The 26,114-nt window shown below is 45.1% G+C and overlaps 1 protein-coding gene across 1 annotated transcript in view; it reads right to left on the bottom strand.

Moving 5' to 3' along the window:
* The window catches only part of TECRL (trans-2,3-enoyl-CoA reductase like), a 73,839-nt gene that overhangs the window by 17,735 nt on the left and 29,990 nt on the right, over positions 1 to 26,114 (bottom strand). The window contains exons 3-4 of the mRNA XM_086612047.1: positions 15,322 to 15,366; positions 12,742 to 12,845 (exon numbers count right to left, since the gene is read on the bottom strand). Of these exons, the coding sequence (XP_086468173.1) occupies positions 12,742 to 12,845; positions 15,322 to 15,366 (149 nt within the window). The remainder of the gene's footprint in view (positions 1 to 12,741; positions 12,846 to 15,321; positions 15,367 to 26,114) is intronic.

The raw sequence follows: 26,114 nt of genomic DNA, 5'->3' as shown, positions 1-26,114 counted from the left end.
GAAAGAAAACTGATTTCCTCTTTTTTCTATATCTGTACATTCTATTTCGTATCTTGCACAGTGTCCTGTTTTCTTACATTCCTCTTCTCCTCTCCAGTGTCTGGCATTATATACTCTATATATAATGTCTGGCATTATATACTCTTATTCTCAGTGGCATAGAGAAAGTTCTGTTCTTGAATCCAACCTCTCCCAGGCATGAGCTCCATACAGAGTGTTAAACAAAAGCTTCTCTAACTGTCTCGATGATGAGGTCCTTGGGGACCTGGTTCAGTAATAGCTAAACTGGAAACATCAACTACCTAAACAACAAAACGGAGATCTGAAATGTGTCAGAAGGGAGCCAGAGGTAGGAGCCTCCATCATTCAAGAGATGATGAGACAAATGGGAAAACAACACAGGATAGCTAATTCGCAAACCAGCAAGGCATCTCATCTTGCATGAGCCAGATGGTACCTGCTACTTTTATCTCTACTCGGATGATCGTGCCAGTAACACCTTGCTCAACTAACATCCAGGTCAGGAATTATAATCCCAGACCTTATGAGGCAGAGGGTATGTTTAGGGATATATGAACGCAGCAGGGGTGAAAAGAGCTCTTTAAGGTTATTTGAGGGAATGTGAGGTGAATTTTCTGGCTGGTAGGGGCAGCTCACATAGTGCCTGACACCATCCCAACAGGTCTACTGTAGGGAATGGAAAGGTTTTGATGTGAGTTAGTAGTACCGTGCGTACTGGTTGGAAAAATGCAGAAAAGGACAAAAAGAACCTATAAACAGAGGAGGTGGAGTGGAGGGAGTCTGAAAAATGTCCAACAGAATCTCTGTAAACAAGCAGCCCACAGATTAGCAATCTTCACATGAGGAGATCAGCTAATTCCTCCCCGTAATGTTTACGACATGCCCTTTCTGTAATGCCACACAACACACCCTATCTGGTATCGTGTTGCCTTTTGGCACCGTCTTGCATTATCTCATTTATGACAAGCTGCAGAGCAGAGCTGAGGAAAGGCCATACAGCCTTTTCCATACTCATCCCTTCCTGCAGCTCTTTCCATGCCATGTAGGGGCAGCTTCCCAGTTGGTCGGTGCTGGTCGTGATGTTTTCTCTTCCACTGCCAACGGGATGTCTGGGTTCAAGCGGAGGGTGTGGTGTGAGGATAATACCTGCAGCTGGGACAATGACGTTGGGTCATTGCCTGTGCTCTCTGAAGCACAGCAAGAGACATGAAATAGCTCAGGCATGTCCTGGGTAACTTTGATGGAAAAGCAGCTGCGATATATAAATTATCTGATGGGCAGAGCTTAATTTCTCTGATAAACGTGAGACAAAGGCACTAGTTGCAGGTCTGAGCCAGGGTCAGACTGAGACAGCATGTACCACACAAAGAGGAGGATCTACTGATATCAGACAGAGAGACTGTACAGAGTGCAGTTGGGCTTTCTGAGACACCCAAGAGAGACAGGCAGTGGAGCTCCCCCAAATCCCCAAATCACATTAAACTTAGCATCTAACTGCCTTCGACTCCTTTTACAATCCCAGCCCTAAGTACTCTGGAGCTAATGATCATTAAGAAACATCATTAATTTCTGGACTAATTTCTACTTCATATGCTTTGCTACCTCATTAAAGGTCATATAGTTACCTGGGGAGGATAACGGCATAATTTTAGCAGTATCTCTAAATCTTCACCTTTTTTAAAATTTTTGTGTTTTCATGTTTGCAAAAATCTGCAGCGGTGACAATTTTGCATCAGTACAATTCTTAAGGGCTGCTTGAATATTCAGTGATTTTTGTTCCAGTTCTCATGGAACTGGCTAATCCATTCTACAAAACTTAAACAGAGCACGTTGGGGCACCTGAAACTCCCCTTGTCTGGGCAGATTTTGCAGTGACTCGGTGTCTAAGAGCATTTCAGGCTGCAGCTCAATATCTACTGCAAATACCAGAGAGAGAGGGATGGATTTGCTGTAGGATTTTATTGCAGCTGACTCAGGCCAGCTTCAAGAGCTGGGGAGTGAACAGCAACGGATGCAGTTTGTCCCTGAGCCAGGCCTGTGTTCCCTCTGGGGGAAGAGGGGGGTGAAATCTCAGCTTCCTCCTGTCTCTTCTCCTAAGACTGAGCCGTCTGAAACCACTGGTTTGGCATCAGACCGTTTCATACTCTGGTCGAGGTTCTTCCCTGAAAGTACAAGCCTTTGCATGCTCCTTACTCAAACCAGCTCAACATGAAGCTCACCATGAGCCGGCACCGTGCGCTGGCAGCCCAGAAAGCCAACCGTGTCCTGGGCTGCATCCAGAGCAGCGTGGGCAGCAGGGCGAGGGAGGGGATTCTGCCCCTCTGCTCTGCTCTCCTGAAACCCCACCTGGAATACTGTGTTCAGCTCTGGAGTCTCCAGCACAAGAAGGACATGGAGCTGCTGGAGCGGGGCCAGAGGAGGCCACAAAGATGATCCGAGGGCTGGAGCACCTCTGCTCTGGAGACAGGCTGAGAGAGTTGGGGCTGTTCAGCCTGGAGAAGAGAAGGCTCCGGGGTGATCTTATTGCAGCCTTCCAGTACCTAAAGGGACTACAGGAAAGCTGGAGAGGGGCTTTTTACAAGGGTGTGTAGTGATAGGACAAGGGGCAATGGCTTTAAACGGAAAGAGGCCAGGTTGAGATTAGATCTAAGGAAGAAGTTTTTCACTGTGAGGGTGGTGAGGCACTGGCACAGGTTGCCCAGAGAAGTTGTGGCTGCCCCATCCCTGGAAGTGTTCAAGGCCAGGTTGGATGAGGCTTTGGGCAACCTGGTGTAGTGGAGGGTGTCCCTGCCCATGGCAGGGGGGTTGGAACTAGATGATCTTTGAGGTTGCTTCCAACCCAAACCATTCTGTGATCCTATGATTCTGTACTAGAAAGTTACTGCAAATTAAGAATCACTCTTCTTGTACGCACACGTGTATCCATTTTATATATGTCTGTACTTATACATATCCAGCGAAGCACTCAAGGTCTGTTTGTAAACAAACACCAATGTGAGCTCAGATTTGCTGCCAGATCTTTACAGGGCTTTGACAGCATTTCGAAACCTGCTGTATAATGTGTATCATTTTAAAATGTATATTCATCGTCTGCTGTGTAGATATCTAAATGAAACTGGTTTTTAACACCCGGCTCAACTAGCTCTTCCACAGTGCTTTTCATCTAGAAGCCTCAAAGCACTTTGCAAAGAGGAAAATACTGTTATTTTCTTGCCACAGATCTGGAAACGGAGGCGCAATGAAATTCAGTGACTTGTCAAGGTCACCAGACAAGGTGGCCAAAGACTGACAAAGGGGCGCCTGATCCTCTCAAACGCTGGTTCGCTCTCTGGTTCACTCTCCCAACACTGGTTCACTCTCTGGTTCTCTCTCCTCTTTGTGCTATCCTTATGCTCAGTATCAGTTTGGCAAACATTCCCCATCCAAAATAGTTTTGCCAGGCTTACGCTTTCTAGAGGGACTAAAACTCCTCAAATTTGCTTAGATTGACGAATCACCAAGCTCCCTAGTTACTCTGAATGCAGACAGGAAAGGGTCTAGCTTATCAGCACCACACATCAAGTAGCTCTTTGTTCCTTAAGCAGCAGGAAGGGTTTAAGCATAAAGTCATGTCTAAAAGAAAGAGCTTGCTCCATTTATGCTTACTGAATTCCCTCTACTTTCTTTTTGCACTCCAAGTGGTACAAACTCAAGGGTATTACTATAAGCACTTATGCATAGGTTCTTCAGCCTGTGCTGTGCTCAACAGCAACTAAAACTCCTCAGAATTAATTTTCCTAGCAGCTCCCAAACTCCCTTTGGCGCCTGAAAAATTGACACGCTGGCACGGTTCATCGCGAGCTTGTGGCATTTGTTGCTGAGACCAAGAGAAATTATTGTAACACTGTTTGCCTTTTTAGAAGCAGCATCTGAGGAATCCCAATCAGCCAGCTGGGCAGTTTCAGAGGTCTCCTCTTCCCTTATCAGTTGACTTCATGCTGCCACTGGGCAGTACCAAAGAGCCAAAAGTGTACGTGGCACAAACAATATAAAACCGTGGCAAGAAATGAGGCAAATGCAAGCTGTTCTCTCCTGATAACCCTGCAGGTTGAAAATTATTGGACTTAATTAAATGAAAAATAAGACCCATCTTGTGCGTGTGGTTTGCCTTTGTGAAAGGTTATGATGTTTTGAAAGTTCATAGCGTTTGACTGGGATCAGCTCAAGGCTTGGCCAGCTGTGCCAAGGTAGAGCAACACTCACTGTGTGCTCAAGGAGAAACCTCTGCCAAGTACAAGCCATTAGCTGTAAAAGGGAGGTGCTTTGCCTTACGGATAATTGTACTTGGAAAAGGTGCAGTAGAGGAAATAGTGACTTCTTTTTCTTCCTGGAGATCATCTTCCATGATCAAATTATCTATTGACCCAAGAGGTTTAGCAATGAAAAACTGTTTGGGGATTTCTCTCTCATTGGCACTATGTTGTAGTTGTTCTTAAGCCACCCACAGATTTACACAGAATCACACATTCTGTTTATTTGGCACTGCTGCCAAGTTTTCCAAGTACCCACAATTCTCTGAAAGTGTTATTCAATTTTTAGGGTCCTGTCCCATAACTGTGTTTGAACTGGCCACAAAATGGGCAAGCTCTGATAATGTATCTGCTGAGAAATACATTCAGTGACATTCTCCCCTGATATATCCTACAGATCCTCATCTCTCTCTCTTACCTTGATCTCAAATTCCTTCCTAAGCAATGATCCTATTAGTTTTCCTACATTTATCTTCTTCACAGTGGCCCACTAGTTTGCAGGGACTCCCAGTCCTTCCACTCCCTCAAATTCCTCAAATCGTGTCCTTTTTTTTTCTATTATAATTGTCTGTACTTCTACCTCCCATTGAGAGGTCATCAACCTTTATCGAAGCCTCTTCTCCTGTTCCCAAATTAGGGAAAACATCTTAAATTGTTCCCCATAGGAAGCCCAAAGCTGACCTCAGTATAGAGGAGGTGGAGAAAATGAATCTGCAGCAGTTTGGCTGCCTCTTTTTCAAACCTGTCAATATTCATAAATTGCTTCATATCACACTCATCCCACAGACCTCGTGGTGTTGTTCCACACTTACAGGACCATCAGAATGAGCTCTGCTAGCCACAGTCAGAGCAAACTGCTCCTCCCCTACTCACCACCCACCCAGACTCACAGGATGTGCATTGTACAAGTAAGAGAAGAGAACCACACTGACCAACACGCTGCCTTCCTCCCGAAGAGCAGGCACACCTCATTATTCAGTACAGCACGCACTTCCCCACTCTATACACCTGCTATGCACCACCACAAAGCTTCAGACATAGATCTCCTGGCTTCTTTTTCATTTTTCACAATGTCTAACTCGCTGATAATTTTCCTTGCCAGATGGCAGGGAACAGACCGATTAGTGACAACGTGGATTCTCAGATTTCAAAGATGTTCTCGGGTTTAAATAGCTATTAGTCTCTCCATGTCTAAATCTAGCAGAATCTTTTTTTCATTGGAAAATTTGAAATTGTTCCAGAAAAAAAATGATGTGTAACATAATCTTAAACCTATTAAATGCAGTTCCATTTTTCAGCCAGCTCCGTTGTACATCAGCAGAAGTCTGTGGAAGTGGTAACTCAGATCAGATAGAATCAACGGTTTTCTCCGTGCGATTATTTGTTTGTACCGCAGAGCTGCGTGGAATCAGTCATGCAGGGAGGGTATGGAGGGATGAGGGGAACTATACAAACAAAAAGCAAAAAAACATACAACCTAAGGAAATATAATCTAAGCAAAGCGAGCAGCTCAGCTGCCAGCCTCAGTATTTTAAGACTCTCAGGAGTCAAAGTATTTAAGCAATCCGTAATTTTAAATCACAGTTACCAAAAAAAATTTTATTGAAGTACTCTATTTCAGGGTTATTCTTATGAAATTCACAGACTCGGAGGTAAAATATGTTTTTCACAGTTCTATACTGTTTTCTCAGTTCTATTTTGATCCTCTGGTAGCTTGCCCGGGTAGCAGCTAGACAACAGAAGCTGATAAATCAGAAATTGCAATCACTGCTCAAATGAGGAAAGCTTTAACAGAAGTTTGAATTTAAGCAGGAAGAATTGTTTTCTTTTTCCTTTTGACTACAGCAGTGGTATGCGTTCTGAGTGTTAAAATGCCAGCCATCTTTCAAAAAGTCACGTGCCGCATTGCAGTATGTAAAAAGAGGTCTCTGTCAAACACATTTAGGCCCGAAATTGGATAGAGATTAAAAATAAAACCCATTGCTCCAGCGGTGGGAATTTCCAACACCCCTGGGGGTGCAATCTTTGCAGGAGGCATATAGAAAAGATCTGTAAACTCAGCTCCCGTTAGCATCTCTGCAGCATCAGGCAGCAAACCTCAACTGTCCCCTCCAGGCAAGGTAAAGGAGTTGATAAATCTTGTCAAGGGCACTCGTCCTACCTGACCCTCAGGGCAGAACGGTGGGCACTCATCTGGGAACAAGGGCTGCAGTGGGGTCTGCACCATCTGGTCAAGGGGCTGGAAAATAAAACTTATGAAGAGAGGCTGAGGGAGTTGGGGCTGTTTAGCCTGGAGAAGAGGAGGCTGAGGGGAGACCTGATTACGGCCTATAAATACTTGAGAAAAGATGGTGGGGAGGTGGGGGAAGGGCTCTTTACATTAGTGATGGGTGATACAACAAGAGGAAATGGGCATAAGCTTAGTCAGGGGAGATTCAGGTTGGATGTTAGAAGTATTTCTTCTCTGAAAGGGTTGTCAGCCACTGGAATAGGCTGCCCAGGGAGGTGGTTGAGTCCCCATCCCTGGATGTGTTTAAGAATAGGGTGGATGATCTACTTGAGGATATGGTTTAATGGGGATTAGGGATGGTTGGACTCGATGATCTCTAAGGTCTTTTCCAACCTAGAAATCTATGAATCTATGAATCTATGAATCTATGAATCTACTCCACTGGTGGCGGATGCCTCCACCCAGACAGAGCTGCTGAAGGGAGAGGCTGCAGCACAGACCCCAGACTGCAGGAAGTGCCTGGACCCTTCTCCTGGGGCAGGGAGAGGCAGCAGACCTGCCTGCAAAAGGTGTGCCCAGGTGGAAGACCTCCTGCAGCAGGTGGCTGAGCTGCAGTGGACCTGCAGCCCACAGCCAAACAGCCAGCACACGCAGAAGGGAGGGGCACCCATAATGCAGAAGAATGGAAGCTCGAAACGGCAAGGGCCAACAGGAAGAAGAGGCTTGCCCAGAAGCCTGAGGTTCCCTTGCAGAACCACTTCACCACTTTGCAGACTGGCGAGGAAAGACCCATCACATCAGGAGAGGTGCTGGAGCTGAGTAAGAGAGCCCAGTCTGCTCCCGGTATAACAACCAGAACGACTAAGAAAAGCTGACGGGTGATACTAGTAGGCAACTCTCTTCTGAGAGGTGTGGAGGCACTCATGTGCAGACCTGATGCACTCTCTAGAGAGATGTGCTGCTTACCAGGGATGTCACCGAGGGACTACCAGTTGAATCTGGCAAATCAACAAATGGTAACAGGACTGGTGCCACAGCTGCAGGTTCAGCTACTTAGACCTTGGTACTCGCTTTGAGAAACCTGGTCTACTGGGGGCTGATGGGGTCCATCTGTCAGAGAAGGGGAAGGCCATCTTCAGTCATAGACTTACCATGCCAGTGAAGAGGGCTTTAAACTAAAGTTGCCAGGGGAGAGGAACCTCAATCCATTCCCACTCCTACCGATTTGATGCCAATGCCAGCAATAGATGCCCAGAGCCTGGAGAAGGATCACAGGTCAGCATGTGATCACCTGAAGAGCAGCACAAAGGAATTCCAGCCGCTCCAGCCAGTAAGTCAGCTTCATTGGGGGCCCAACTTTGTCCTCTTCAGGCATCTCCTTGGTAGAGTACCACGGAGGGAAGAGAGGCCCCAGAAACCTGGTTAATATTCAAGGATCACCTCCTGCAAGCTCAGGAGCAGTTCATCCCAACAAAGAGAAAGTCAGACATCCGCACATCCTGAGGGAACTGACGGGTGAAGTTGCTAAGCCATTATCCATCATATTTGAGAAGTCACAGCAGTCTGGTGAAGTTCCCACTGACTGGAAAAGGGGAAACAGAACTCCTATTTTTAAAAAGGTAAAAAAGGGAGACTCAGGGAACTACAGGCCAGTCAGTCTCACCTCTGTGCCCGGCAAGATCATGGAGCAGATGCTCCTGGAAACTATGTTAAGGCACATGGAAAATAAGGAAGTGATTGGTGACAGCCAACATGCCTTCGCTAAGGGCAAATCGTACCTGACAAATCTGGTGGTCTTCTACGATGAGGTTGCAGTGCTGGTGGATAAGGGAGGAGCAACTAATGTCATCTACCTGGACTTGTGCAAAGCATTTGACACCGTCCCACACGACGTCCTTGTCTCTAAATTGGAGAGACATGGATTTGATGGATGGACCACTTGGTGGATATAAGGAATTGGCTGGATGGTCGCACTCAAAGAGTTGTGGTCAACGCTCCACGTCCAAGTGGAGACCAATGACAAGTACCATTCCTCACGGATCAGTATTGGTCCAGCACTGTTTAACATCTTTGTCGGCAACATGGACAGTGGGATCGAGTGCACCCTCAGCAAGTTTGCAGATGACACCAAGCTGTGTGGTGTAGTTGACACGCTGGAGGGAAGGGATGCCATCCAGAGGGACCTTGACAGGCTTCAGAGGTGGGCCTGCATGAACTTCATGAAGTTCAACAAGGCCAAGTGCAAGGTCTTGCACAGGGGTCGGAGTAATTTCAAGCACAAGTACAGGCTGAGCGAAAAATGGATTGAGAGCAGCTCTGAGGAAAAGGGCTTGGGAGTGCTGGTGGATGAGAAGCTCAACATGAGCCGGCACCGTGCGCTGGCAGCCCAGAAAGCCAACCGTGTCCTGGGCTGCATCCAAAGCAGCGTGGGCAGCAGGGCGAGGGAGGGGATTCTGCCCCTCTGCTCTGCTCTCCTGAGACCCCACCTGGAATACTGCACTCAGCTCTGGGGTCCCCAGCACAAGAAGGACATGGAGCTGCTGGAGTGGGCCCAGAGGAGGGCCACAAAGATGATCCAAGGGCTGGAGCACCTCTGCTATGAAGACAGGCTGAGAGAGTTGGGGCTGTTCAGCCTGGAGAAGAGAAGGCTCTGGGGTGATCTTATTGCAGCCTTCCAGTACTTAAAGGGGGCCTAAAGGAAAGCTGGAGAGGGGCTTTTGACAAGGACGTGTAGTGACAGGACAAGGGGCAATGGATTTAAACTGAAAGAGGACAGATTTAGATTAGATCTAAGGAAGAAATTCTTCCCTCTGAGGGTGGTGAGGCACTGGCACAGGTTGCCCAGAGAAGTTGTGGCTGCCCCATCCCTGGAAGTGTTCAAGGTCAGGTTGAATGAGGCTTTGAGCAATCTAGTCTGGTGGAAGGTGTCTCTGCCCATGGCAGGGGTTTTGAAACTAGTTGATCTTTAAGGTCCCTTCCAACTCTAACCATTCTATGATTCTCAAAAGAGATTGATGAATAATTGTTCTAGTGGATGAGAACTACAAATGCCTCACCTCAGTTTGTCCTCCCTTCTCCCTGAGAGAAACCCAGCCTCTATAACTTGTTGAAATCTGGTCAACCAGTCTCAGAGCTGTGGTGGAACCTGAGCCCAAGGGGTGTGTGGCCTTTCATAGCACGAAATACCAAAAATATTTTGGTCACTGTGCAACCATGTTTTAAGAAGGCTGAGGATGCAAAGGAAACATCCGTCCTACAAAGTGGCAGCCTCTGACAGAATGACCAAGTAGACAACAGGAAACGGCAAACTCTTGAGCCACCAAGGTGGTGTATGACAAGGACTGTAAATCAGAGACTGTGCATGCTGCAGAAGGGAAGCTGAGGTTTCTCGATTCAGAAATATGCTCTTAGACTTAAAAACCCAAACTGGTTTTTTTTTTTGGAACGGGCAACAGCATCATTTTTCATTTTACAACATGCCTAGAGAGGGTACTGCTCCCAGGAGGTGGAAGTGGATTCCACTTTCCTCTTTGGAAAAACACAAGTCATTGTTTTGGTGTAAATCCATAGCATTGGGAGTCTTAGTGTTCTTGATCCTCAAGTGGGCATCTCAAGCGTCATCTCCAATGAGATGACAAAGCCCCAGAAGACCCGCCTCTGCTTGGTTTCCCCCTAGACAGTTTCATACCCAGTGCATCAACCTGTGGAGCACCAACACGTCTCCATGTGCTTCCGTGTCTCTTTTTGGAGTTCGGACCTGAATGTGGCCCTTTATATCTCAGCTATCATTTTGCTGAGGAGATAAGAAGATTTTTATTCTGTGCCTTGTTTGTTTAAATGTCAACCCTTTAAATCAGAAGCATTCCCCACTTGTGCATAAATCTGAGCATCAAGGGGGCTGGGAGAACCGGAGCTCTACGCGCAGTAAAAATGGCAGTAAAACTATACATCCTGTGTACAAATGCATTCTTAATTGCTATTAGAATACAATCTTCTCTGAACTTTTTCTCTATTGCTGTCGACTAGCTATAATATAAAAATCTCCTTACTGTTTAAAATGACGTGGCTAGGAAGATTTCTCCCACTGAGAATGCAGCCAATTTACAATATGGAACAGGATGGGATAAGATGAATATTCAAAAACTCATGGAGTCAACTTTCTGCACACACAGATTAAATCATAAAAAAAAACGCCGCTGCCTGCAGTATCAATGCCTAGTCATAACTGCACTATTTATAATGGGATATTAAGCTTTAGTTATGTTGCTGTCTTAGGCTACATAAACCACCAGGAAAGGAGAGAATAAATAAGGTCCTTGCAGATTACTTAGCTGAAGCAAACAGGAGACTGCACAGCTCACAATTTCGCTTTGCAAGGGAATTCCACAGCTGAGAGGTGGTGGGATGGGTAGGGGGAAAATAGGACTCCGAGTAGCATTATTCAGCATGGCCTCAGTAGGACATCAATCAGTATTGGAATCAGTGGGGTAAAGCCTCAGCCTCGTAAACTCGCAGACTTCTGCTGAAATGGGTAGGTCACACAGTGTGAACTGCTCTAACTCCACTGGAGTAAACTACTTGTCACCATCAGGGAGTTTGGGTCCTGTTGTTAGAACTGGGAAGGATAGATATAGGTCATGTTCTTGTTCATAGGGGCTAAAACTGGCCAGGGTTTGTGGTGCTAAGGGCTATCTGCCTCCCTGGAGAGGGAGAAATGCACGTGAGCTTGAGCAGGTGAGATGGATATGTGACCTCACGGTGCTGAATCAGAAGCTGACTCTTCTGAAAGTCAAGGTCAGTTCTGGCAGCAACATCCACCTTCAGTGTACTGTTTAACAGATAAGGAGCTGTGAAATAGCGTGTCCATTCTAAGTGTCCTGTAGCAATGCTTCCTAGCCCATAATGACCTACCAGAGAGAGGAGCTGGTGCTATCGTCTGCAAGCTGCTTAAAGACCCAACAGTCACAAGCACCATCCATATAGGCACAGGCAAGGAAGGACAGTGGCTTGTCAGTGGGTCTTGTGGTCACCCCACGTGAGAAGGGTGGAACCTGTGGGCTGCCTGAGGTAAGAATCTAAGAATTTGGCCTACAGCCACAATGCCAGTTAGTAAAAACTCACTTGTTTTATTAAAGGAATTGCAATTAATTGGTGGTTTGTATTCCATTGCTATGAATAGTCTCATCATAGCTTTTATGGCTTGCAGAAGCTGTAGTCCTGCCTTACTCATGTTTTTCACAGCAGAAATTGAGAATCTTGTTACTCAATACAGAGATGTCAGTTGTGTGTTACTCCAGTTAATGCAGTACATGCAAACTACAGCAAAAGCTACGTCAGTCTAGTAGTGATACTACTTTCAGCTCGGTCACCTACGCTTCTGCAGGACATTGGAAATGTCCCTTCATCTCCCATTCCTCCACTGTCCTTTCAAACCCTTCTGCTGTCTTCTGTCTTTGGGCTTTCGAAGAATTGAATCGTTCACTTCTTCCTTTTACAGCTGAGCCCGCAAGGTTAGAGTTCCCCACAACCCCATTTGGGTGGAACGTGTTGTCTTTTTCCCACCACCCTGACCTTCCAACAGCTGCTTACAGGAAAATGACTGATGTCAGACTAAGACAGACGTAAAAACAGGTCATGGTTCTACCTACAGCATAATACAGATTTTGTTGCTCATGGCTTTGTTTTACAAAGCGATTCAAAAGTTTTGTGACTCCTGAGCCTGGCTGGGCATCTGCTGCCTGGAATCTTTGGCCTCAGCACTCTCTCAGAACTGTTCTTTGGGTGAACAAAAAGTAAGACATTCTCATGCAATAATTTTCCTGCATTAGTCACAGGATTGCCAGAAATCTGTTTTTTTCTCTTTAATATCCTTCCAATTTCAAAGCTGAGGCGCCTTGCAGCAAATGAATGTATTTGGCTACAGGTCCTACACAGGCATATAAATCCTAGATAGGCTAAAACTGGTTTTAAAAATTGATTTTTTTTCCCTCAGGCAATATTGTTATGTCCACTTCCTAATCTTAATTGGATGTCAGAGTTAGCACATTGATAACTTGGCTCGCTAATTAATTCTATTTTGAGTGCTGATAAAGTAACCATTTGACACAGGGAAGGACAGGCTGAGGAGGTTGCAGTAATTTGATGCTAAAACACGTTGTACGTTAAGATATATCATGTTGATTGTTGCAAGGACACACTTACTGTGGTCCAACCGACCTGCTGACCCAGGTCTGTAAAGTACAGTGTAATGATGGAGGAGACAGCAAGGCTTTGAATGTTGGTGGAATCCTTCAAATAGGGCCCATCTGTAATGACAAAAAGGTAAGAGGAGATGGTATGAAGAACAGGCATCCTCTCAGAAGCTCAGCATAACGTGTAGGCTGCCCTGCTAACGGTCAAGGTGCAGGCCCAACTTGTATTCTGATTTATTTTGGTGTCTCGGTACTTATTCTCTGGGTTAGCAACTTAGAGCATTTTTCTGAGAGTGATTCTATTCTGGTTTTAACGACAGCATTCGGCTGACATGACACTGGGCGGCAATGCGTAGCGATAGTTACGATGCTATCTCTGTTAATCTAGACCATTAGAGACATGCCGTGCAATCACACAGGCAATTTCATAGAGCACTTTTTGTGCTGTCTTGCAAGACTAATGGGGAAGTCGATGCTATGCAGTGTCTCCCTCACTGGTATCTTTTGCTGAAGCGTTTGTGCTCTTAGGCTGTTTTACAATAGGTGACACTATCATGATGAACACAACTTCTTGGGCAGAGGTCCACAGTCCAGGATGTCTTTGTAAGATTCTGACCGAGGCAGACCAAGTGTATCTCAGTAGCACATTACTTTTCACAGTACTCTGAAGCATCATGCCATCCAGAGGGACCTTGACAGGCTGGAGAGGTGGGCCTGTGAGAACCTCATGAAGTTCAACAAGGCCAAGTGCAAGGTCCTGCACATGGGTTGGGGCAATCCGAAGCACAAGTACAGGCTGGACAGAGAATGGATTGAGAGCAGCGCTGAGGAAAAGGACTTGGGAGTGCTGGTGGGTGAGAAGCTCAACATGAGCTGACAATGTGTGCTGGCAGCCCAGAAAGCCAACCGTGTCCTGGGCTGCATCCAAAGCAGCGTGGGCAGCAGGGCGAGGGAGGGGATTCTGCCCCTCTGCTCTGCTCTCCTGAGACCCCACCTGGAATACTGTGTTCAGCTCTGGAGTCCCCAGCACAAGAAGGACATGGAGCTGCTGGAGCAGGTCCAGAGGAGGCCACGAAGATGATCCGAGGGCTGGAGCACCTCTGCTATGAAGACAGGCTGAGAGAGTTGGGGCTGTTCAGCCTAGAGAAGAGAAGGCTCCAGGGTGATCTTATTGCAGCCTTCCAGTACTTAAAGGGGCCTACAGGAAAGCTGGGGAGGAACTTTTTCCAAGGGCATGTAGTGATAGGACACAGGGCAATGGCTTTAAACTGAAAGAGGGCAGATTTAGATTGGATATAAGGAAGAAATTTTTCACTCCGAGGGTGGTGAGGCACTGGAACAGGTTGCCCAGAGAAGCTGTAGATGCCCCATCCCTGGCAGTGTTCAAGGCCAGGTTGGATGAGGCTTTGGGCAACCTGGTGTAGTGGAGGGTGTCCCTGCCCATGGCAGGGGGTTTGGAACTGGATGATCTTTGAGGTCCCTTCCAACTCAAACCATTCTATGATTCTATGATCTGCTTCCAGTCCTTAGTTCATAAGGAGAGTGTTCAAGCAGAGACATAAAATGGCAAAATCTTGTTCTCTTTTTTTTCAGTGGAGGCAGTGAGCTGGATATTAGGAAAGCCCAATAACCCCTGGTGTGGGTTGTTGCCATGGCTGCAACACTTCTTTTCTCTTTTCCACTTTACATATCGTGCCTCCATTTCGATATATGTTTGTTCACTGTTTAAGTCAACAAGGGTGCTAAATTCCACCAGGTGCTGAGCCCTCATTTTCTCGGGGTCTGCAATGCTATGTGTCCACAGACCAAATGCCACACACCTGTGGCAGCTTCGTCTCCCACTGCCATGTCTGCCAAGAACTGGTGTACTGGCACAAAAAAGAGGCTGCCTCCTGCAGCCATTTGCATCCTCTGATGAGGCTGTGAGCAAGTATTAAATAGAAGAGGAGGCTCCGGGGTGACCTTATAGCGGTCTTCCAGTACCTCAAGGGGGCCTACAGGAAAGATGGGGAGAGGCTATTCAGGAGGGCCAGTTGTGATAGGACAAGGGGTAATGGTTTTAAAATAGAGGGAGGTAGATTCAGGTTGGATATTAGGAAAAAATTTTTTACCATGAGAGTTGTAGAACACTGGGACAGGTTGCCCAGAGAGGTGGTGGATGCTCCATCCCTGGAGATGTTCAAGGCCAGGTTGGACGAGGCCCTGAGCAACCTGATCTAGTTGGAGATATCCCTGTTCCTTGCAGGGGGGTTGGACTAGATGACCTTTGAAGGTCCCTTCCGGCCCTAACCATTCTATGATTCTATGATTCTATGATTCTATAATGCAGTGAGTGAGTGGTTTTAAAACTGCCTTGTCTTTGTTATTTGATCACATACTGTGTTCTGCAACATTTTTACTCAGTGGTTATGAAAACTATTGGATCCCTTTGTTAATGAGAAACCTAACAAGTTATTCATTTGTATCAATTAATGAAAAAGTGCTGACAATTCACACAGTAACACCATAGAGAGCAATACTGTTAGGAGGAAAACTTGCCAGAGGATTAGTAATATGTGAGGTGGCTGTGTTCAACCATATGAATACTTACTGCGTTCCAGTTGCAGGCCAACACGGGAAGGGTACCACTGGGGACCTGTTCAAATCACAAAGCATGGCTGTTAATTTCACGGTGGAGGATCTGAATTTCTCTTTCTGTTAGTATTCTTTTTAGCTGATAGCTACAAATGTGAGATTAAAAAAAAAAAAAAAATCCTCTCTTTCAGTCTCAGCTATGCAAGGAGAATACAAGAGAGCTAGGAGGAGCACACAATGCACACATGAGAGCAGAAATCCCTTCTCCCCAGCTGAGTGTTGGAAGGGCCAGTCTCAGTGCTGAATGCTCCATCAGTGCGTGAAAAATGGGTGCGTGCGCGCACCACTGGGAAGTATAAAGCAGACCCTGTTTATTACTATATTTGCCAAAACTCCACACTAAATGTGTCAGTCTTGCCCCTCCCTCCAAAACGATGCTTGTTCTACAGTGTGGCTCAAAGAGGTTGTTTTTTCCCATTTAGGAATATAAAACCTGATTAGGGATGTGCAGCTAGCACTAGTTCTTAATCATGGATTAATCAGGCAAATAGAGACACAACAAGCAGAGGCATCTGGTTTTAGGGCTAACCTGGCACGTTTTAGGGCTGACCATGAGCAGCCTGGGGAGACCTTACACAGCCCATGGTGTTGGCTGAGATTTGGGCAGCACAGTCTGACAGGGGAAAGGGGGGGAACAGCTGCACTATCACCACCCCCAGCCATTTCTACTGCATTTGTCTTTATTTCCTTTGACACACCTTAGGACAGTTGATAGCCTGAAAGAGATTTGCTTTGTCTCTTCAATTCAAAGTCTGGGTGAAATTGGTCAAATATAGCCATGGTTTTCTTTTGACCTGTCTTACAATTGTTAGTATTCTCGTATTTAAGATACCAATATTCCTGTACCTTAAACAAATTAAAAAACCAAATTCTTCACAGTGACCGTGATCAAATGTGGGAACGTTTGTCCCGAGAAGCTGTGGGATCTACTTCCCTGGAGACAGTCAGGCCTCAGCTGAGGAAGACCCTGAGCAATCTTATAGGACTTGAAAGTTGACCCTGCTCTGAGCAGGAGCCTGGACCAGATGAGCTCCAGAGGTTGCTTCTACCATAACTGTATTTCAGGATGATCAGGAGAGCTTGTTGACCCCAGCAGCTGCCAGCTGGAGGGGAAGGGGAACTGTACACAGTGTGCACTGCACCCACTGTGCAGTGGCACCCAGCACACTCTCATTTCAAAAGCACTTGGTCTGAGTTTTGTAGGCAAGAACAGCTATTAGATGAACCCATGAACCAGGGCTAATAGCAGGAGGTGAGACATCCATCAAGTAAATCACAAATATTTTTTTTCAAGGTACCACAACAATCCATGGCTATTAAAGATAGCAAAAGGAAGATAGAGAAAGAGCAGCTGTCTGACTTGTCAAGGAAGATATGATTTGCTCCAGGACAGCAGATATCAATAGTTATTTGGGAGCCTGAAATGCAATGTACTTGTGTTAAATTGGAATCTTCCCCCCAGTCCCCCCACCTCATATTACAGTATGTTTCAATAAAAGCCAATTTACCTGATCCTGTGGCAATGTGCTTTTAGATATGGCTCATAATCTTCACAAGGGCAAGCAGAGGTTGTGCATTTAAGCACGTCATCCCACATTTCCAGTCCTTTAGCCTCAGTACACCGTTACGTTCAAACACACTCAACGACTCAGACAGATGGAAATGTGCTTTTGCTGCTGCTTGTCTGCAGTGTCCTTGTTATCACACCACTGTGTCTCTCTGGTTTCCACACCATCCTTGGGGTGTATTTTGCTGGAGGGACCTGGAATTAGCTGTTGGGATATTCCTTCCCACCTTTTACTGTTGATGGGGGGCCGCTAGCTAATGTCAAGTGGAAATGCTATGCAAATGGGGTATGGGACAAATTCAAAACACGTCGCTATTTGAAAGAGTGTTGGGTTTAATCTGAACATGAAAGTTGCCCAATTTCAATCTTTACTGGCAGCAGACTTGAGCAAGGCTTTTACCAAGCCTTAACTGCGCCAGGGTCCTGCAAAAACCAGCGTTGCTTTCTGGAGAGAAGAGGGACCCCACTTCACTTCTCCAGAGGTCTCAGAGGTCTGGCTGGAGGGTTTCTCTTTTCCAGGATTGTTGTTTGGTTTTGGTTTTGTTTTTTTTCAGTAGGGTTTACTTCCCAGTTTATTCTTACACTTTCCGTTGGTGCCTCTTGCAGAGATTAATGGCAATCCAAGAGCATGGGTGACTGAAGGTTATCGTGTAACTCCTGTAGCATCTAAGATCAGGCATATATTATTATTATTTACTTTCTGACATTGTGATGGTGCATCAGAGCTTAGCCACGTGGTACTCGGTGAGTCACAGTCCCTGTGTAGTCCTTGTGATCAGCAGAGCTGTTCAGCTCCCTTATGCAGGGTTATGGTTTTGACTATGCATTTCACGCTTGGAACAAAGCTGTAAAAATAGCATTTCAGCTCACTTATATCCCAGAAAGGTTTTGACTTGAAAAAACAGATATAGACTGACCAGAAAATAAGAACAGCCATCATGGTTCAAACCCCAGGACTATTTAGCCGATGTTGTATCCTCTGATATTTAGCCAGTATTGTTGTTCCTCCATCACATTTCTTAGATTTCTAGCATTTGTGTAGAACAGCTTTGGCTCCTTTCTTTGCAGTGTGTTTGGACAGCTATTGAAACATCTTCCTGATTTTCCTTCTCCTATTTGATTATTTCTACCCTCCTGACTTATCCTTCTCTTGAAGGATGTTTGTCTCAGTCTGTAGTACAGTCTCCCCACAACTGCATGCACATAGGCACTTGAAAGCTTTATCCATGCTTCAGCTGAAAGTTTTTCACAAACTCCTTGATTTTAAGTGACATCAACATCATTTTTCTTCACTGAGCAACCTGACCTAGTGAAAGATGTCCCTGCTTATGTCAGCACGGCCGGACTAGATGATCTTTGAACGTCCCTTCCAACCCAAACTGTTCTACAATTCTATGATTCACTCTGTTATAATTCAGACAATGTTCCTTCCATGTGTACAGGCTTCCTTTAGTCTGGAAGTATAAGCAATTCATGATGAGTCTTAAGCCTTTTGCCTTATTCCATCTTCTCTGTCAGGAATCTGTTCCAACTTTGTGGAAAAAATCCATACATTTATTTAAAAATTGTTAAAATCTCTTAATGCTATTACTTCTAAAACATCAAAATTTTTTGACACAGCATGGTATTTTCTTGAAAAGTGACTCGATGTTTACTTTTAATAATCTGTTTTAAGGAGAAATATTTAATTTGGGGTGGGTTATTTGTTGTACATGCCAGTATTTAAAAAAGAAATTAAAATATAAGCAAACTGACAGAATATATAAAAACCGACAGCCACCTTGAATTTGACCATGGTCAACTATTAAACCACCTATTAATTTTGGGTATAAAAAGCAGATGTAGTTCTATTACACAGTTCATTACAAATGTTTGCTGAAATGACAGCCTCAGCACCATACCCAGCTGCCAGTACCACTATGCAAAGATGCACAGAAAACCAAGTTCTGCTGGTTCCACTGCTCACACAGTTTGTTTTTTCACTGCATTGGTACTAGAATTTCAGTAAATAAATCAGCTGACAATCACAGGAACCGAGGACAGTTTCAATAGCCTACATGCAGTTTTAAAAGCATCCAAAGGTTCTCTCTATCTGCATGATTCAAATTGACCTTAATGTGTGCTCCACCACTTAAATATCACAAGAGGTTTTGAAAATTTAACAACTGAGAGATCGAAGTACTAGGTACTTTCCAACAGTTATGAAATCGAAGGGCTCAGTCTAATTTTTATTAAGTTTCATAAAGAACGTTCCATAAAAATTCTTTAGTGGGCTGCCTGCTCTGTAGTAAATTACCCAATCAAATGTCTATTTGTCACAAAGTATTTATGAAGTTGTGGAAACCTGTATGAGAGCAGAAGTGTAACATGATGAAGTCTTCTCTTGCTGGGAAATTTGGTGTGTTCCTTAGAATGGAGCCCTGCAAAAGCTATTCCTCTGGGGAGCGAGGGGTCTAAGAAATGCAAATCAAGGCTGATGGACACGGTTTGGAGATAATTAGCAGATTGACTTTCCATGATCAGCTAATTTTATTATCAGTTAAATTGTTTGCTTCTCATTGTATTTCACCACCCATGCATCTCTAATAACAAATAGCCTTAATAATTACAAGCAATACCTGCTGTGATATGAATAGGATGATATGAACAACAAAATTACTATAATCAATCAACAGCAGCACGTCGTTTAAATTTGCAGAAATGCAAGAAATTCTGGGGACCACTGCGGCATCAACATCCTTTATACAATCACAAAATGTTACACGCCAGCTGAGAAATGTAACAGCACTGGCTCAGGTGAACTGAGCACGGCTGAAGAAATGCGTTCCACCACCTCAACCAGATGGTAGTCTTGATATCTATACAGCAACAAGAAGAGATTGCTAGGAAATATTCACATATTAGTGTGTGTGGGGCTGATGGTTTTGTGCATAATATATAGAGACAGACAGACACACCAACATGCAGATTGCCTGAAAACTTGCCCAGGTCTTTCCTGAACAAGTAAATGCTGAACAAATACACTTGTTCCATGTCCGTGACCTTAAACAGCAATGGTTGTAAGAGTTATAGAATCGTAAAATCATAGAATGGTTGGGGTTGGAAGGGACCTCAAAGATCAGCTAGTTCCAACCCCCCTGCTATGGACAGGGACACCCTCCACTACATCAGGTTGCCCAAAGTCTCATCCAACCTGGCCTTGAACACTTCCAGGGATGGGGCAGCCACAGCGTCTCTGGGCAACCTGTGCCAGTGCCTCACCACACTCACAGTGAAAAATTTCTTCCTTATATCTAATCTAATCTCCCCTCTTTCAGTTTAAAGCCATTGTCCCTTGTTCTATCACTACACGCCCTTGTAAAAAGTCCCTCTCCAGCTTTCCTGTAGCCCCTTTAGGTACTGGAAGGCTGCAATAAGATCACCCCGGAGCCTTCTCTTCTCCAGGCTGAACAGCCCCGACTCTCTCAGCCTGTCTCCATAGCAGAGGTGCTCCAGCCCTCGGATCATCTTTGTGGCCTCCTCTGGCCCCGCTCCAGCAGCTCCATGTCCTTCTTGTGTTGGGGACTCCAGCTCCAAGAGTTGTTTCTCTTGGTTGCAGCAGGTGTGTTTGAGCGTTCTCAGGGACACTTCTGAGAAATCAGGGATAGACACAGATATCACCGTGCCAACAACAGCAGCCTTTGCTGGACTGAAGTTTGCATACCCTTGCTTCAGTGAGCTGACAGCAGGAAGGTGGGATGCTGAAATGACTTGAAGCTGTTGCTTTCTGTGTTTATTTGGAAGAAAAGGCTGTGGGATTTACTGTGCTAACATTGCACTCGAGTGATTCCTGAGCATGATGGCAGTAAGCAAAGCACACCAAAGAAAACACAGTAAAACTAAGCTGGGCCACAAGACCAAGGGAGAAAGCATCTGAAGACATTGCTTATTATATTTACCTTCACTGTAATAACTGACAGAGGCCGAGTACTGCAATCTGAACAACCAGCCTTGAAGAATTGCAGCTCTCAGCAGCAAGCCTGGGGCAAGCAAGGCCCCAGGGCCTCTTCACATGGCCCCACTCAAAAGGCCCTCTTTGGCCACTGATCAAAAGATATTTTGCTGCTTTGACCCACTAAATGCCAGCACAATCAACTGGGTTCAGCTGGGCTCATAGGGGCTGGGCTACCAACTGTACGCTGCTGCCACCTCTTGCTAAGTCTTTTTGGCACAGGGCTGGCCTTGAGAAGGCACTTGCTGGATTCAGGATCATTCAGCTAGGCTATGTTTTTTGTGTAGAAAGACCTTTGATATGGTGTATCGGAATATTTAAAGAGTGGGAGCAAGATCTTGAGCTAGATCCATGTTCTTATGGGAAGTGAATGGAAAGAGCAGATCCAGTGTGTCCTGTTCAGTAAAATCTCAGCAGGGTACTGAAATGGATGTGATTTTCAATGGCCCCATACCCAGGGATAAATCCCTTTTCTTTGTTAGCTTGTTTTCTCTGAGCATTTTCTCTGATTTATTTAATTTGTAAGCTTTCCAGGGAAGATCTCGGGCCATGTGTTTTACAAAGACACCTTGACCTCTAGTTGCTATGGGGACACAAATAACCACTTTCTTAATGATGTGGAATATGAAAAAGGAGGTATTTGGTCATAAGCATCCATTTCTTTCTTCTGGGTTTTGTAATGCATGGATGCATCTGGCTGCAACCATGCTGCTTGCATAGGGAGAGCAAGCAGTGAGCTGCCTGAATTGATGTCTCCAGACATTGGCAAAGACCAACAGTGCTAAGGACAGGGTCTGGCCAAGGGGCAGAACCGACACGCTCTTCACACAGACTACTAAGCAAGTAAGCCTCAGCCTGATGAAGTGCCTGGCTACATGCTTCCTTTTCAGCTGTCCATTTGATTGTTCCCATCAGCCTTAAATGCTTAAAATCTGTGAGCATCCACTTTTCCTACGTAAAGTCAAGTAATTGTCACCCTGGCACCTCCACTGAAGCCCCACAGAGCCTAATCCAGAAGGTTTTTTCAGTGCATACCTAACGTCTCCATAGCAAAGAGTACTATATTGCATACAATGCCTCCAGCCATTCCCCTTAAAAACTGTCAGAATGTTGATTTTCTTGCCCAGGATCTGGCAAACAGGGTAGCCCTGTCCATATGTTGGTTCCTGGGATCAGTTAATCTGCTGTGACTGTGCCCAGATGTGGAATTCCAGCCCGTGGAGCTCTACACTGCACCTTGGGTCGCAAATTCACCTGACTGCACTTTCATTGAAAAAATTTATATAATTTTTTATACAAAAAATATATATAATGAACTCATTGAGAAACAGAACACTCCTCTCTCCTCCACCTTTTTTTTTCCTGGAAAAAAAAATCCCAGACTTTACTTATATTCTGATCAGGCAATAATGGACAAATTTCTTAAGAGTCAGCATAGTTTTTCTTAATGAAGATCGATTGTTATTAGTGGTAAACAGAATATTATTTGTCATTTAGAGGTCAATTTATGTCACTAGCAGATTAAGCTTTCAATTTTCCTTCTGAAACAGCTTGACACTGAAAGCAACTGTGGAAATTTAGCCAAGCAAAAACCATCACAAACTAAAAGCAAGTATGCAACATTTAGATGTGTATTTTAATATTTTTGCTGCATCATTTCTCCTTTCCACTTCCTAAAAAAAAAAAAAAGGAGAAAAGGAAGAATAAAAGCCAGCCCTGTGCATTTCAATTTTCCACGTAGCCCGCTGCAGAAAGCAAAATTAATTTTGATCTTTCTGTGTGGATTTGCATTTAAATTAATGTGCGTGGGCAAGGGAAGGGAAAAGGAATGATGCTCACCTTTCATTTCATTAATAACAACCACCAAGCAGAATACAGAGAAACAAGAAAACAGATAGTCTGGCAAGGCTGGAGCTGGAAGCAGCGTTCCCATAAGGGACTGCCCTCAATCAGCAGGAGGAGGTGAGGAGGTGCCCAACACATTGGTGGCAGTGGAGGTGGGCAGGTTGGTCAGCAAAACCAAACTCTGCCTGATGGCTCCGAGGAGTCTTCTGACCAGGGACCCCCAGGGAGAGCTGTGTCCTGTGGTCCACGTGCTCAAAGGGCGCAGTGGTCACTTTGTACTTGCAAATAGTTGTGTTCTGGCTCCGAAATGCCAACCCCGATTAAAAGAGATTAATCATTTATGCCAGCTGAGGATCTGTATTTCTTTGTGTTTGATTCCCCTGTCTCTACAAGTTCAGAAAGGGTAACAAAGATAGTTGTCAAGGAATCAGGGGGATGTGAGAACTCGAGCAGGATTTTCTTCCTAAATATAAACTGTGTCAGTGAAGCTTCCATACAAAGCGTGACCCAAACGTGAGGAGCTGCACGTTAAGGAACATACATTTGCCAAACTGAATATGTGTTCAGGGACTAAAAATATCCTTCCTTCTCTATCTGCCTGTCCATATTGTAACACTGGATTTTTTAAAAAGGTAGTTAATGCTTGGTGGTTTATGAAATCAGTTGCTGTCTATCTGAATCCTTCACTACTCAAATCCTTTACTGGTGTGGCAGTAGCTCATCTGGCCAGCGGTTCCACAAACTGAGCATTTAAACAGAGGTGCCTGACCATCCTCTTGGACTCAGAAAACATAAGCAATAAGATACAAAGGCCTTTTCTAATACGGTGTTTCTTTCAAAACCTTTGTTCATGTTCAGCCTGTGCTGGATTCTGAGAGGACACGCAGTGCTGTGCCTTGCAGGGTCCCAGATACGCTGCGTTTCAGGATGCTGCTAGCACAGGTCATGGCCTCCTCGGTCCAGAAAGCTCTAATTTGGATACTGCCACAACCAGCACGACTGCTGGGCACATTTAGGTAGCAGCTCTCCACAGAGCTGCATGGAGGGCAGAGAGGAGAGAGCTGGCGAGGTCGCTGTGTTACCCCACACTGCTTGCATGCTGTTGGAATGTGGTAGGGTGCCGGCACACGTTACAGCAGGCTTGGGGCTCTGCTGATTTACCTTCCAGTATCAGCAAGTACCTGGTGGTCCAGCAATCATAGCTGGTAGAGCAAAGATGGCTCAAAAACTCATTTGTGCCTCCACCTCAGATGTACTGGGCAGAGGGGAGTCCTAACCCAGGCTCTAGCTATGTTTCTTTAAAAACATTCCTTAGTCAATTAGCTAATAAAATATGCTAATGAAGTGTAATTTTATTTCAATATTTGACTGTCCAGGGGATAGCACTCTCTCCAGTCCCTAATCTAATCAGGATGCATTCCCTCACTAACCCCTAATAGCAACACGGTTTTGTGTATCTAATGGCCACACCAATGCCATCAACAATTAGCTGAACACGTTTGAACTGACATGCTTTCTTCCTTAGTGCAAATTTAACTTCTCATAAATTCATTGGTAAATTCACCACGCTGAAAATTAATCCCTACTAATAAGAGGGCTAAATCGTTGTTTCTCCATGAGCGGTGAGGAAAAGGCTGCACAGATCTTGTGCACAGAGGAGGCTCCGGGGTGACCTTATAGCGGTCTTCCAGTACCTCAAGGGGGCCTACAAGAAAGATGGGGAGAGGCTGTTCAGGAGGGCCTGTTGTGATAGGACAAGGGGTAATGATTTTAAAATAGAGGGAGGTAGATTCAGGTTGGATATTAGGAAAAAATTTTTTACCATGAGAGTTGTAGAACACTGGAACAGGTTGCCCAGAGAGGTGGTGGATGCTCCATCCCTGGAGACGTTCAAGGCCAGGTTGGACGAGGCCCTGAGCAACCTGATCTAGTTGGAGATATCCCTGTTCCTTGCAGGGGGGTTGGACTAGATGACCTTTGAAGGTCCCTTCCAGCCCTAACCATTCTATGATTCTATGATTCTATCTGCCCTGCTTTGGCAGCAGATCAAACACTAGCACGTGAGCCAGCGGCTCAGTCATGTTTCTATGTTCTTCCTGGGAGAAGTTCATTTGGGCTGGTTTAATTCCCCCATCCCACTGCCTTAATTAGGTTGAGCAGAGGCTTCAATGCCTCAGAAGCACTGCCTGGAGGCTTGGGAAACTGTTCTTCCCATCTCAGCTCCACAACAGAGGACAAATCGCTTTCCCTCTGCACACAGTAGTTTCCCTGCTGTGAAACAGGGCTATAGTACCTTTCTAGCGAATATAGATGTTGTGAAGGTAAACAGCAAACGTGGTTCATTCCAGGTTGCCTCCTGTGCACGCTGTGAGTGATGCTCTAGCCCAGATGGAGAGCACAGGACCCATCGTCCCAAGCACTCCCAGCAGGAAAAGAGTCCAGGCAGGCTGTCTGCACATCAACCATGAGGCAGCCATGTAGAAAGAAGTGTAATGTGCTTAAAACTGATCAGCAAACTGCTTTTCCACAGTTATACAGACACAGCCCCTAAGGGGCTTGATTATGGTGATATTGCTTGGAGAGTATGTTCATTCTCATGCTTGAGGGATGACATTTCATCCCAATCTGCACAGCAAACACTTAATGGCCTTTGAACACTGCTACTGAGTTTCCTCTGTAAATGCTATAGCCACAACTCATCTAGACTGTTTGTGAACTCTGAACCTGCGTTGTAATGGCAGAATATAAAAAAAATAAAATTGCCTTCCCATTCGTATGTATTTAAACCAGAGCAACATACGTTGTTGAAAGCAAACAAATCACTGGCATAACCTTCTGTTTGTTCTATTTCTGTGCCATTTGGTACCAATTTTTGGAGCTGGCTTTCTTATTTGCAGACAGAAATAGCTGATTTTTTTTTTTTTTAATATTTTTGGTGCTGTAGAAACACAGCTTTTGTTTCAGAATTCAGAGTTGTTTATGGAGAAAGTGAGGTTGGAGAAAGACCTCTAGTCTTGTGTTCAGTGACTGGCTTACTGGTTCTTTTCCAGCCTCTGATTTTCCATGTACAGTTCTCTTTTTACTTTTTCTCCTTCCAGATTCTCTTTCTAACAACATTTATGGAATGATTTAGACTATGAACTTTTTCTTTGTGTAAAGTTTTGGTAGCTTCTGGTTGGCAGACTCTGAAGTTAAGTTTGCCTGCCTTAAGGAGAAAATCCAGTCTCGTTAACTGATGTTAGGCATGACTTAGCTTTCTGAGCTGGAAATCTTGGTTGGAAAACATGGTACCGCCTAGATTCATTTTGGTGGGAAATCAAAAGGATGAGCCATATTACCCAAAAAA

This window comes from Tauraco erythrolophus, chromosome 5 (assembly GCF_009769465.1).
Source record: "Tauraco erythrolophus isolate bTauEry1 chromosome 5, bTauEry1.pri, whole genome shotgun sequence".
Taxonomy (NCBI): Eukaryota; Metazoa; Chordata; class Aves; order Musophagiformes; family Musophagidae; genus Tauraco; species Tauraco erythrolophus.
The sequence above is the reverse complement of the archived record's forward strand: the minus strand, read 5'-3'. Positions and strand labels throughout refer to the sequence as shown.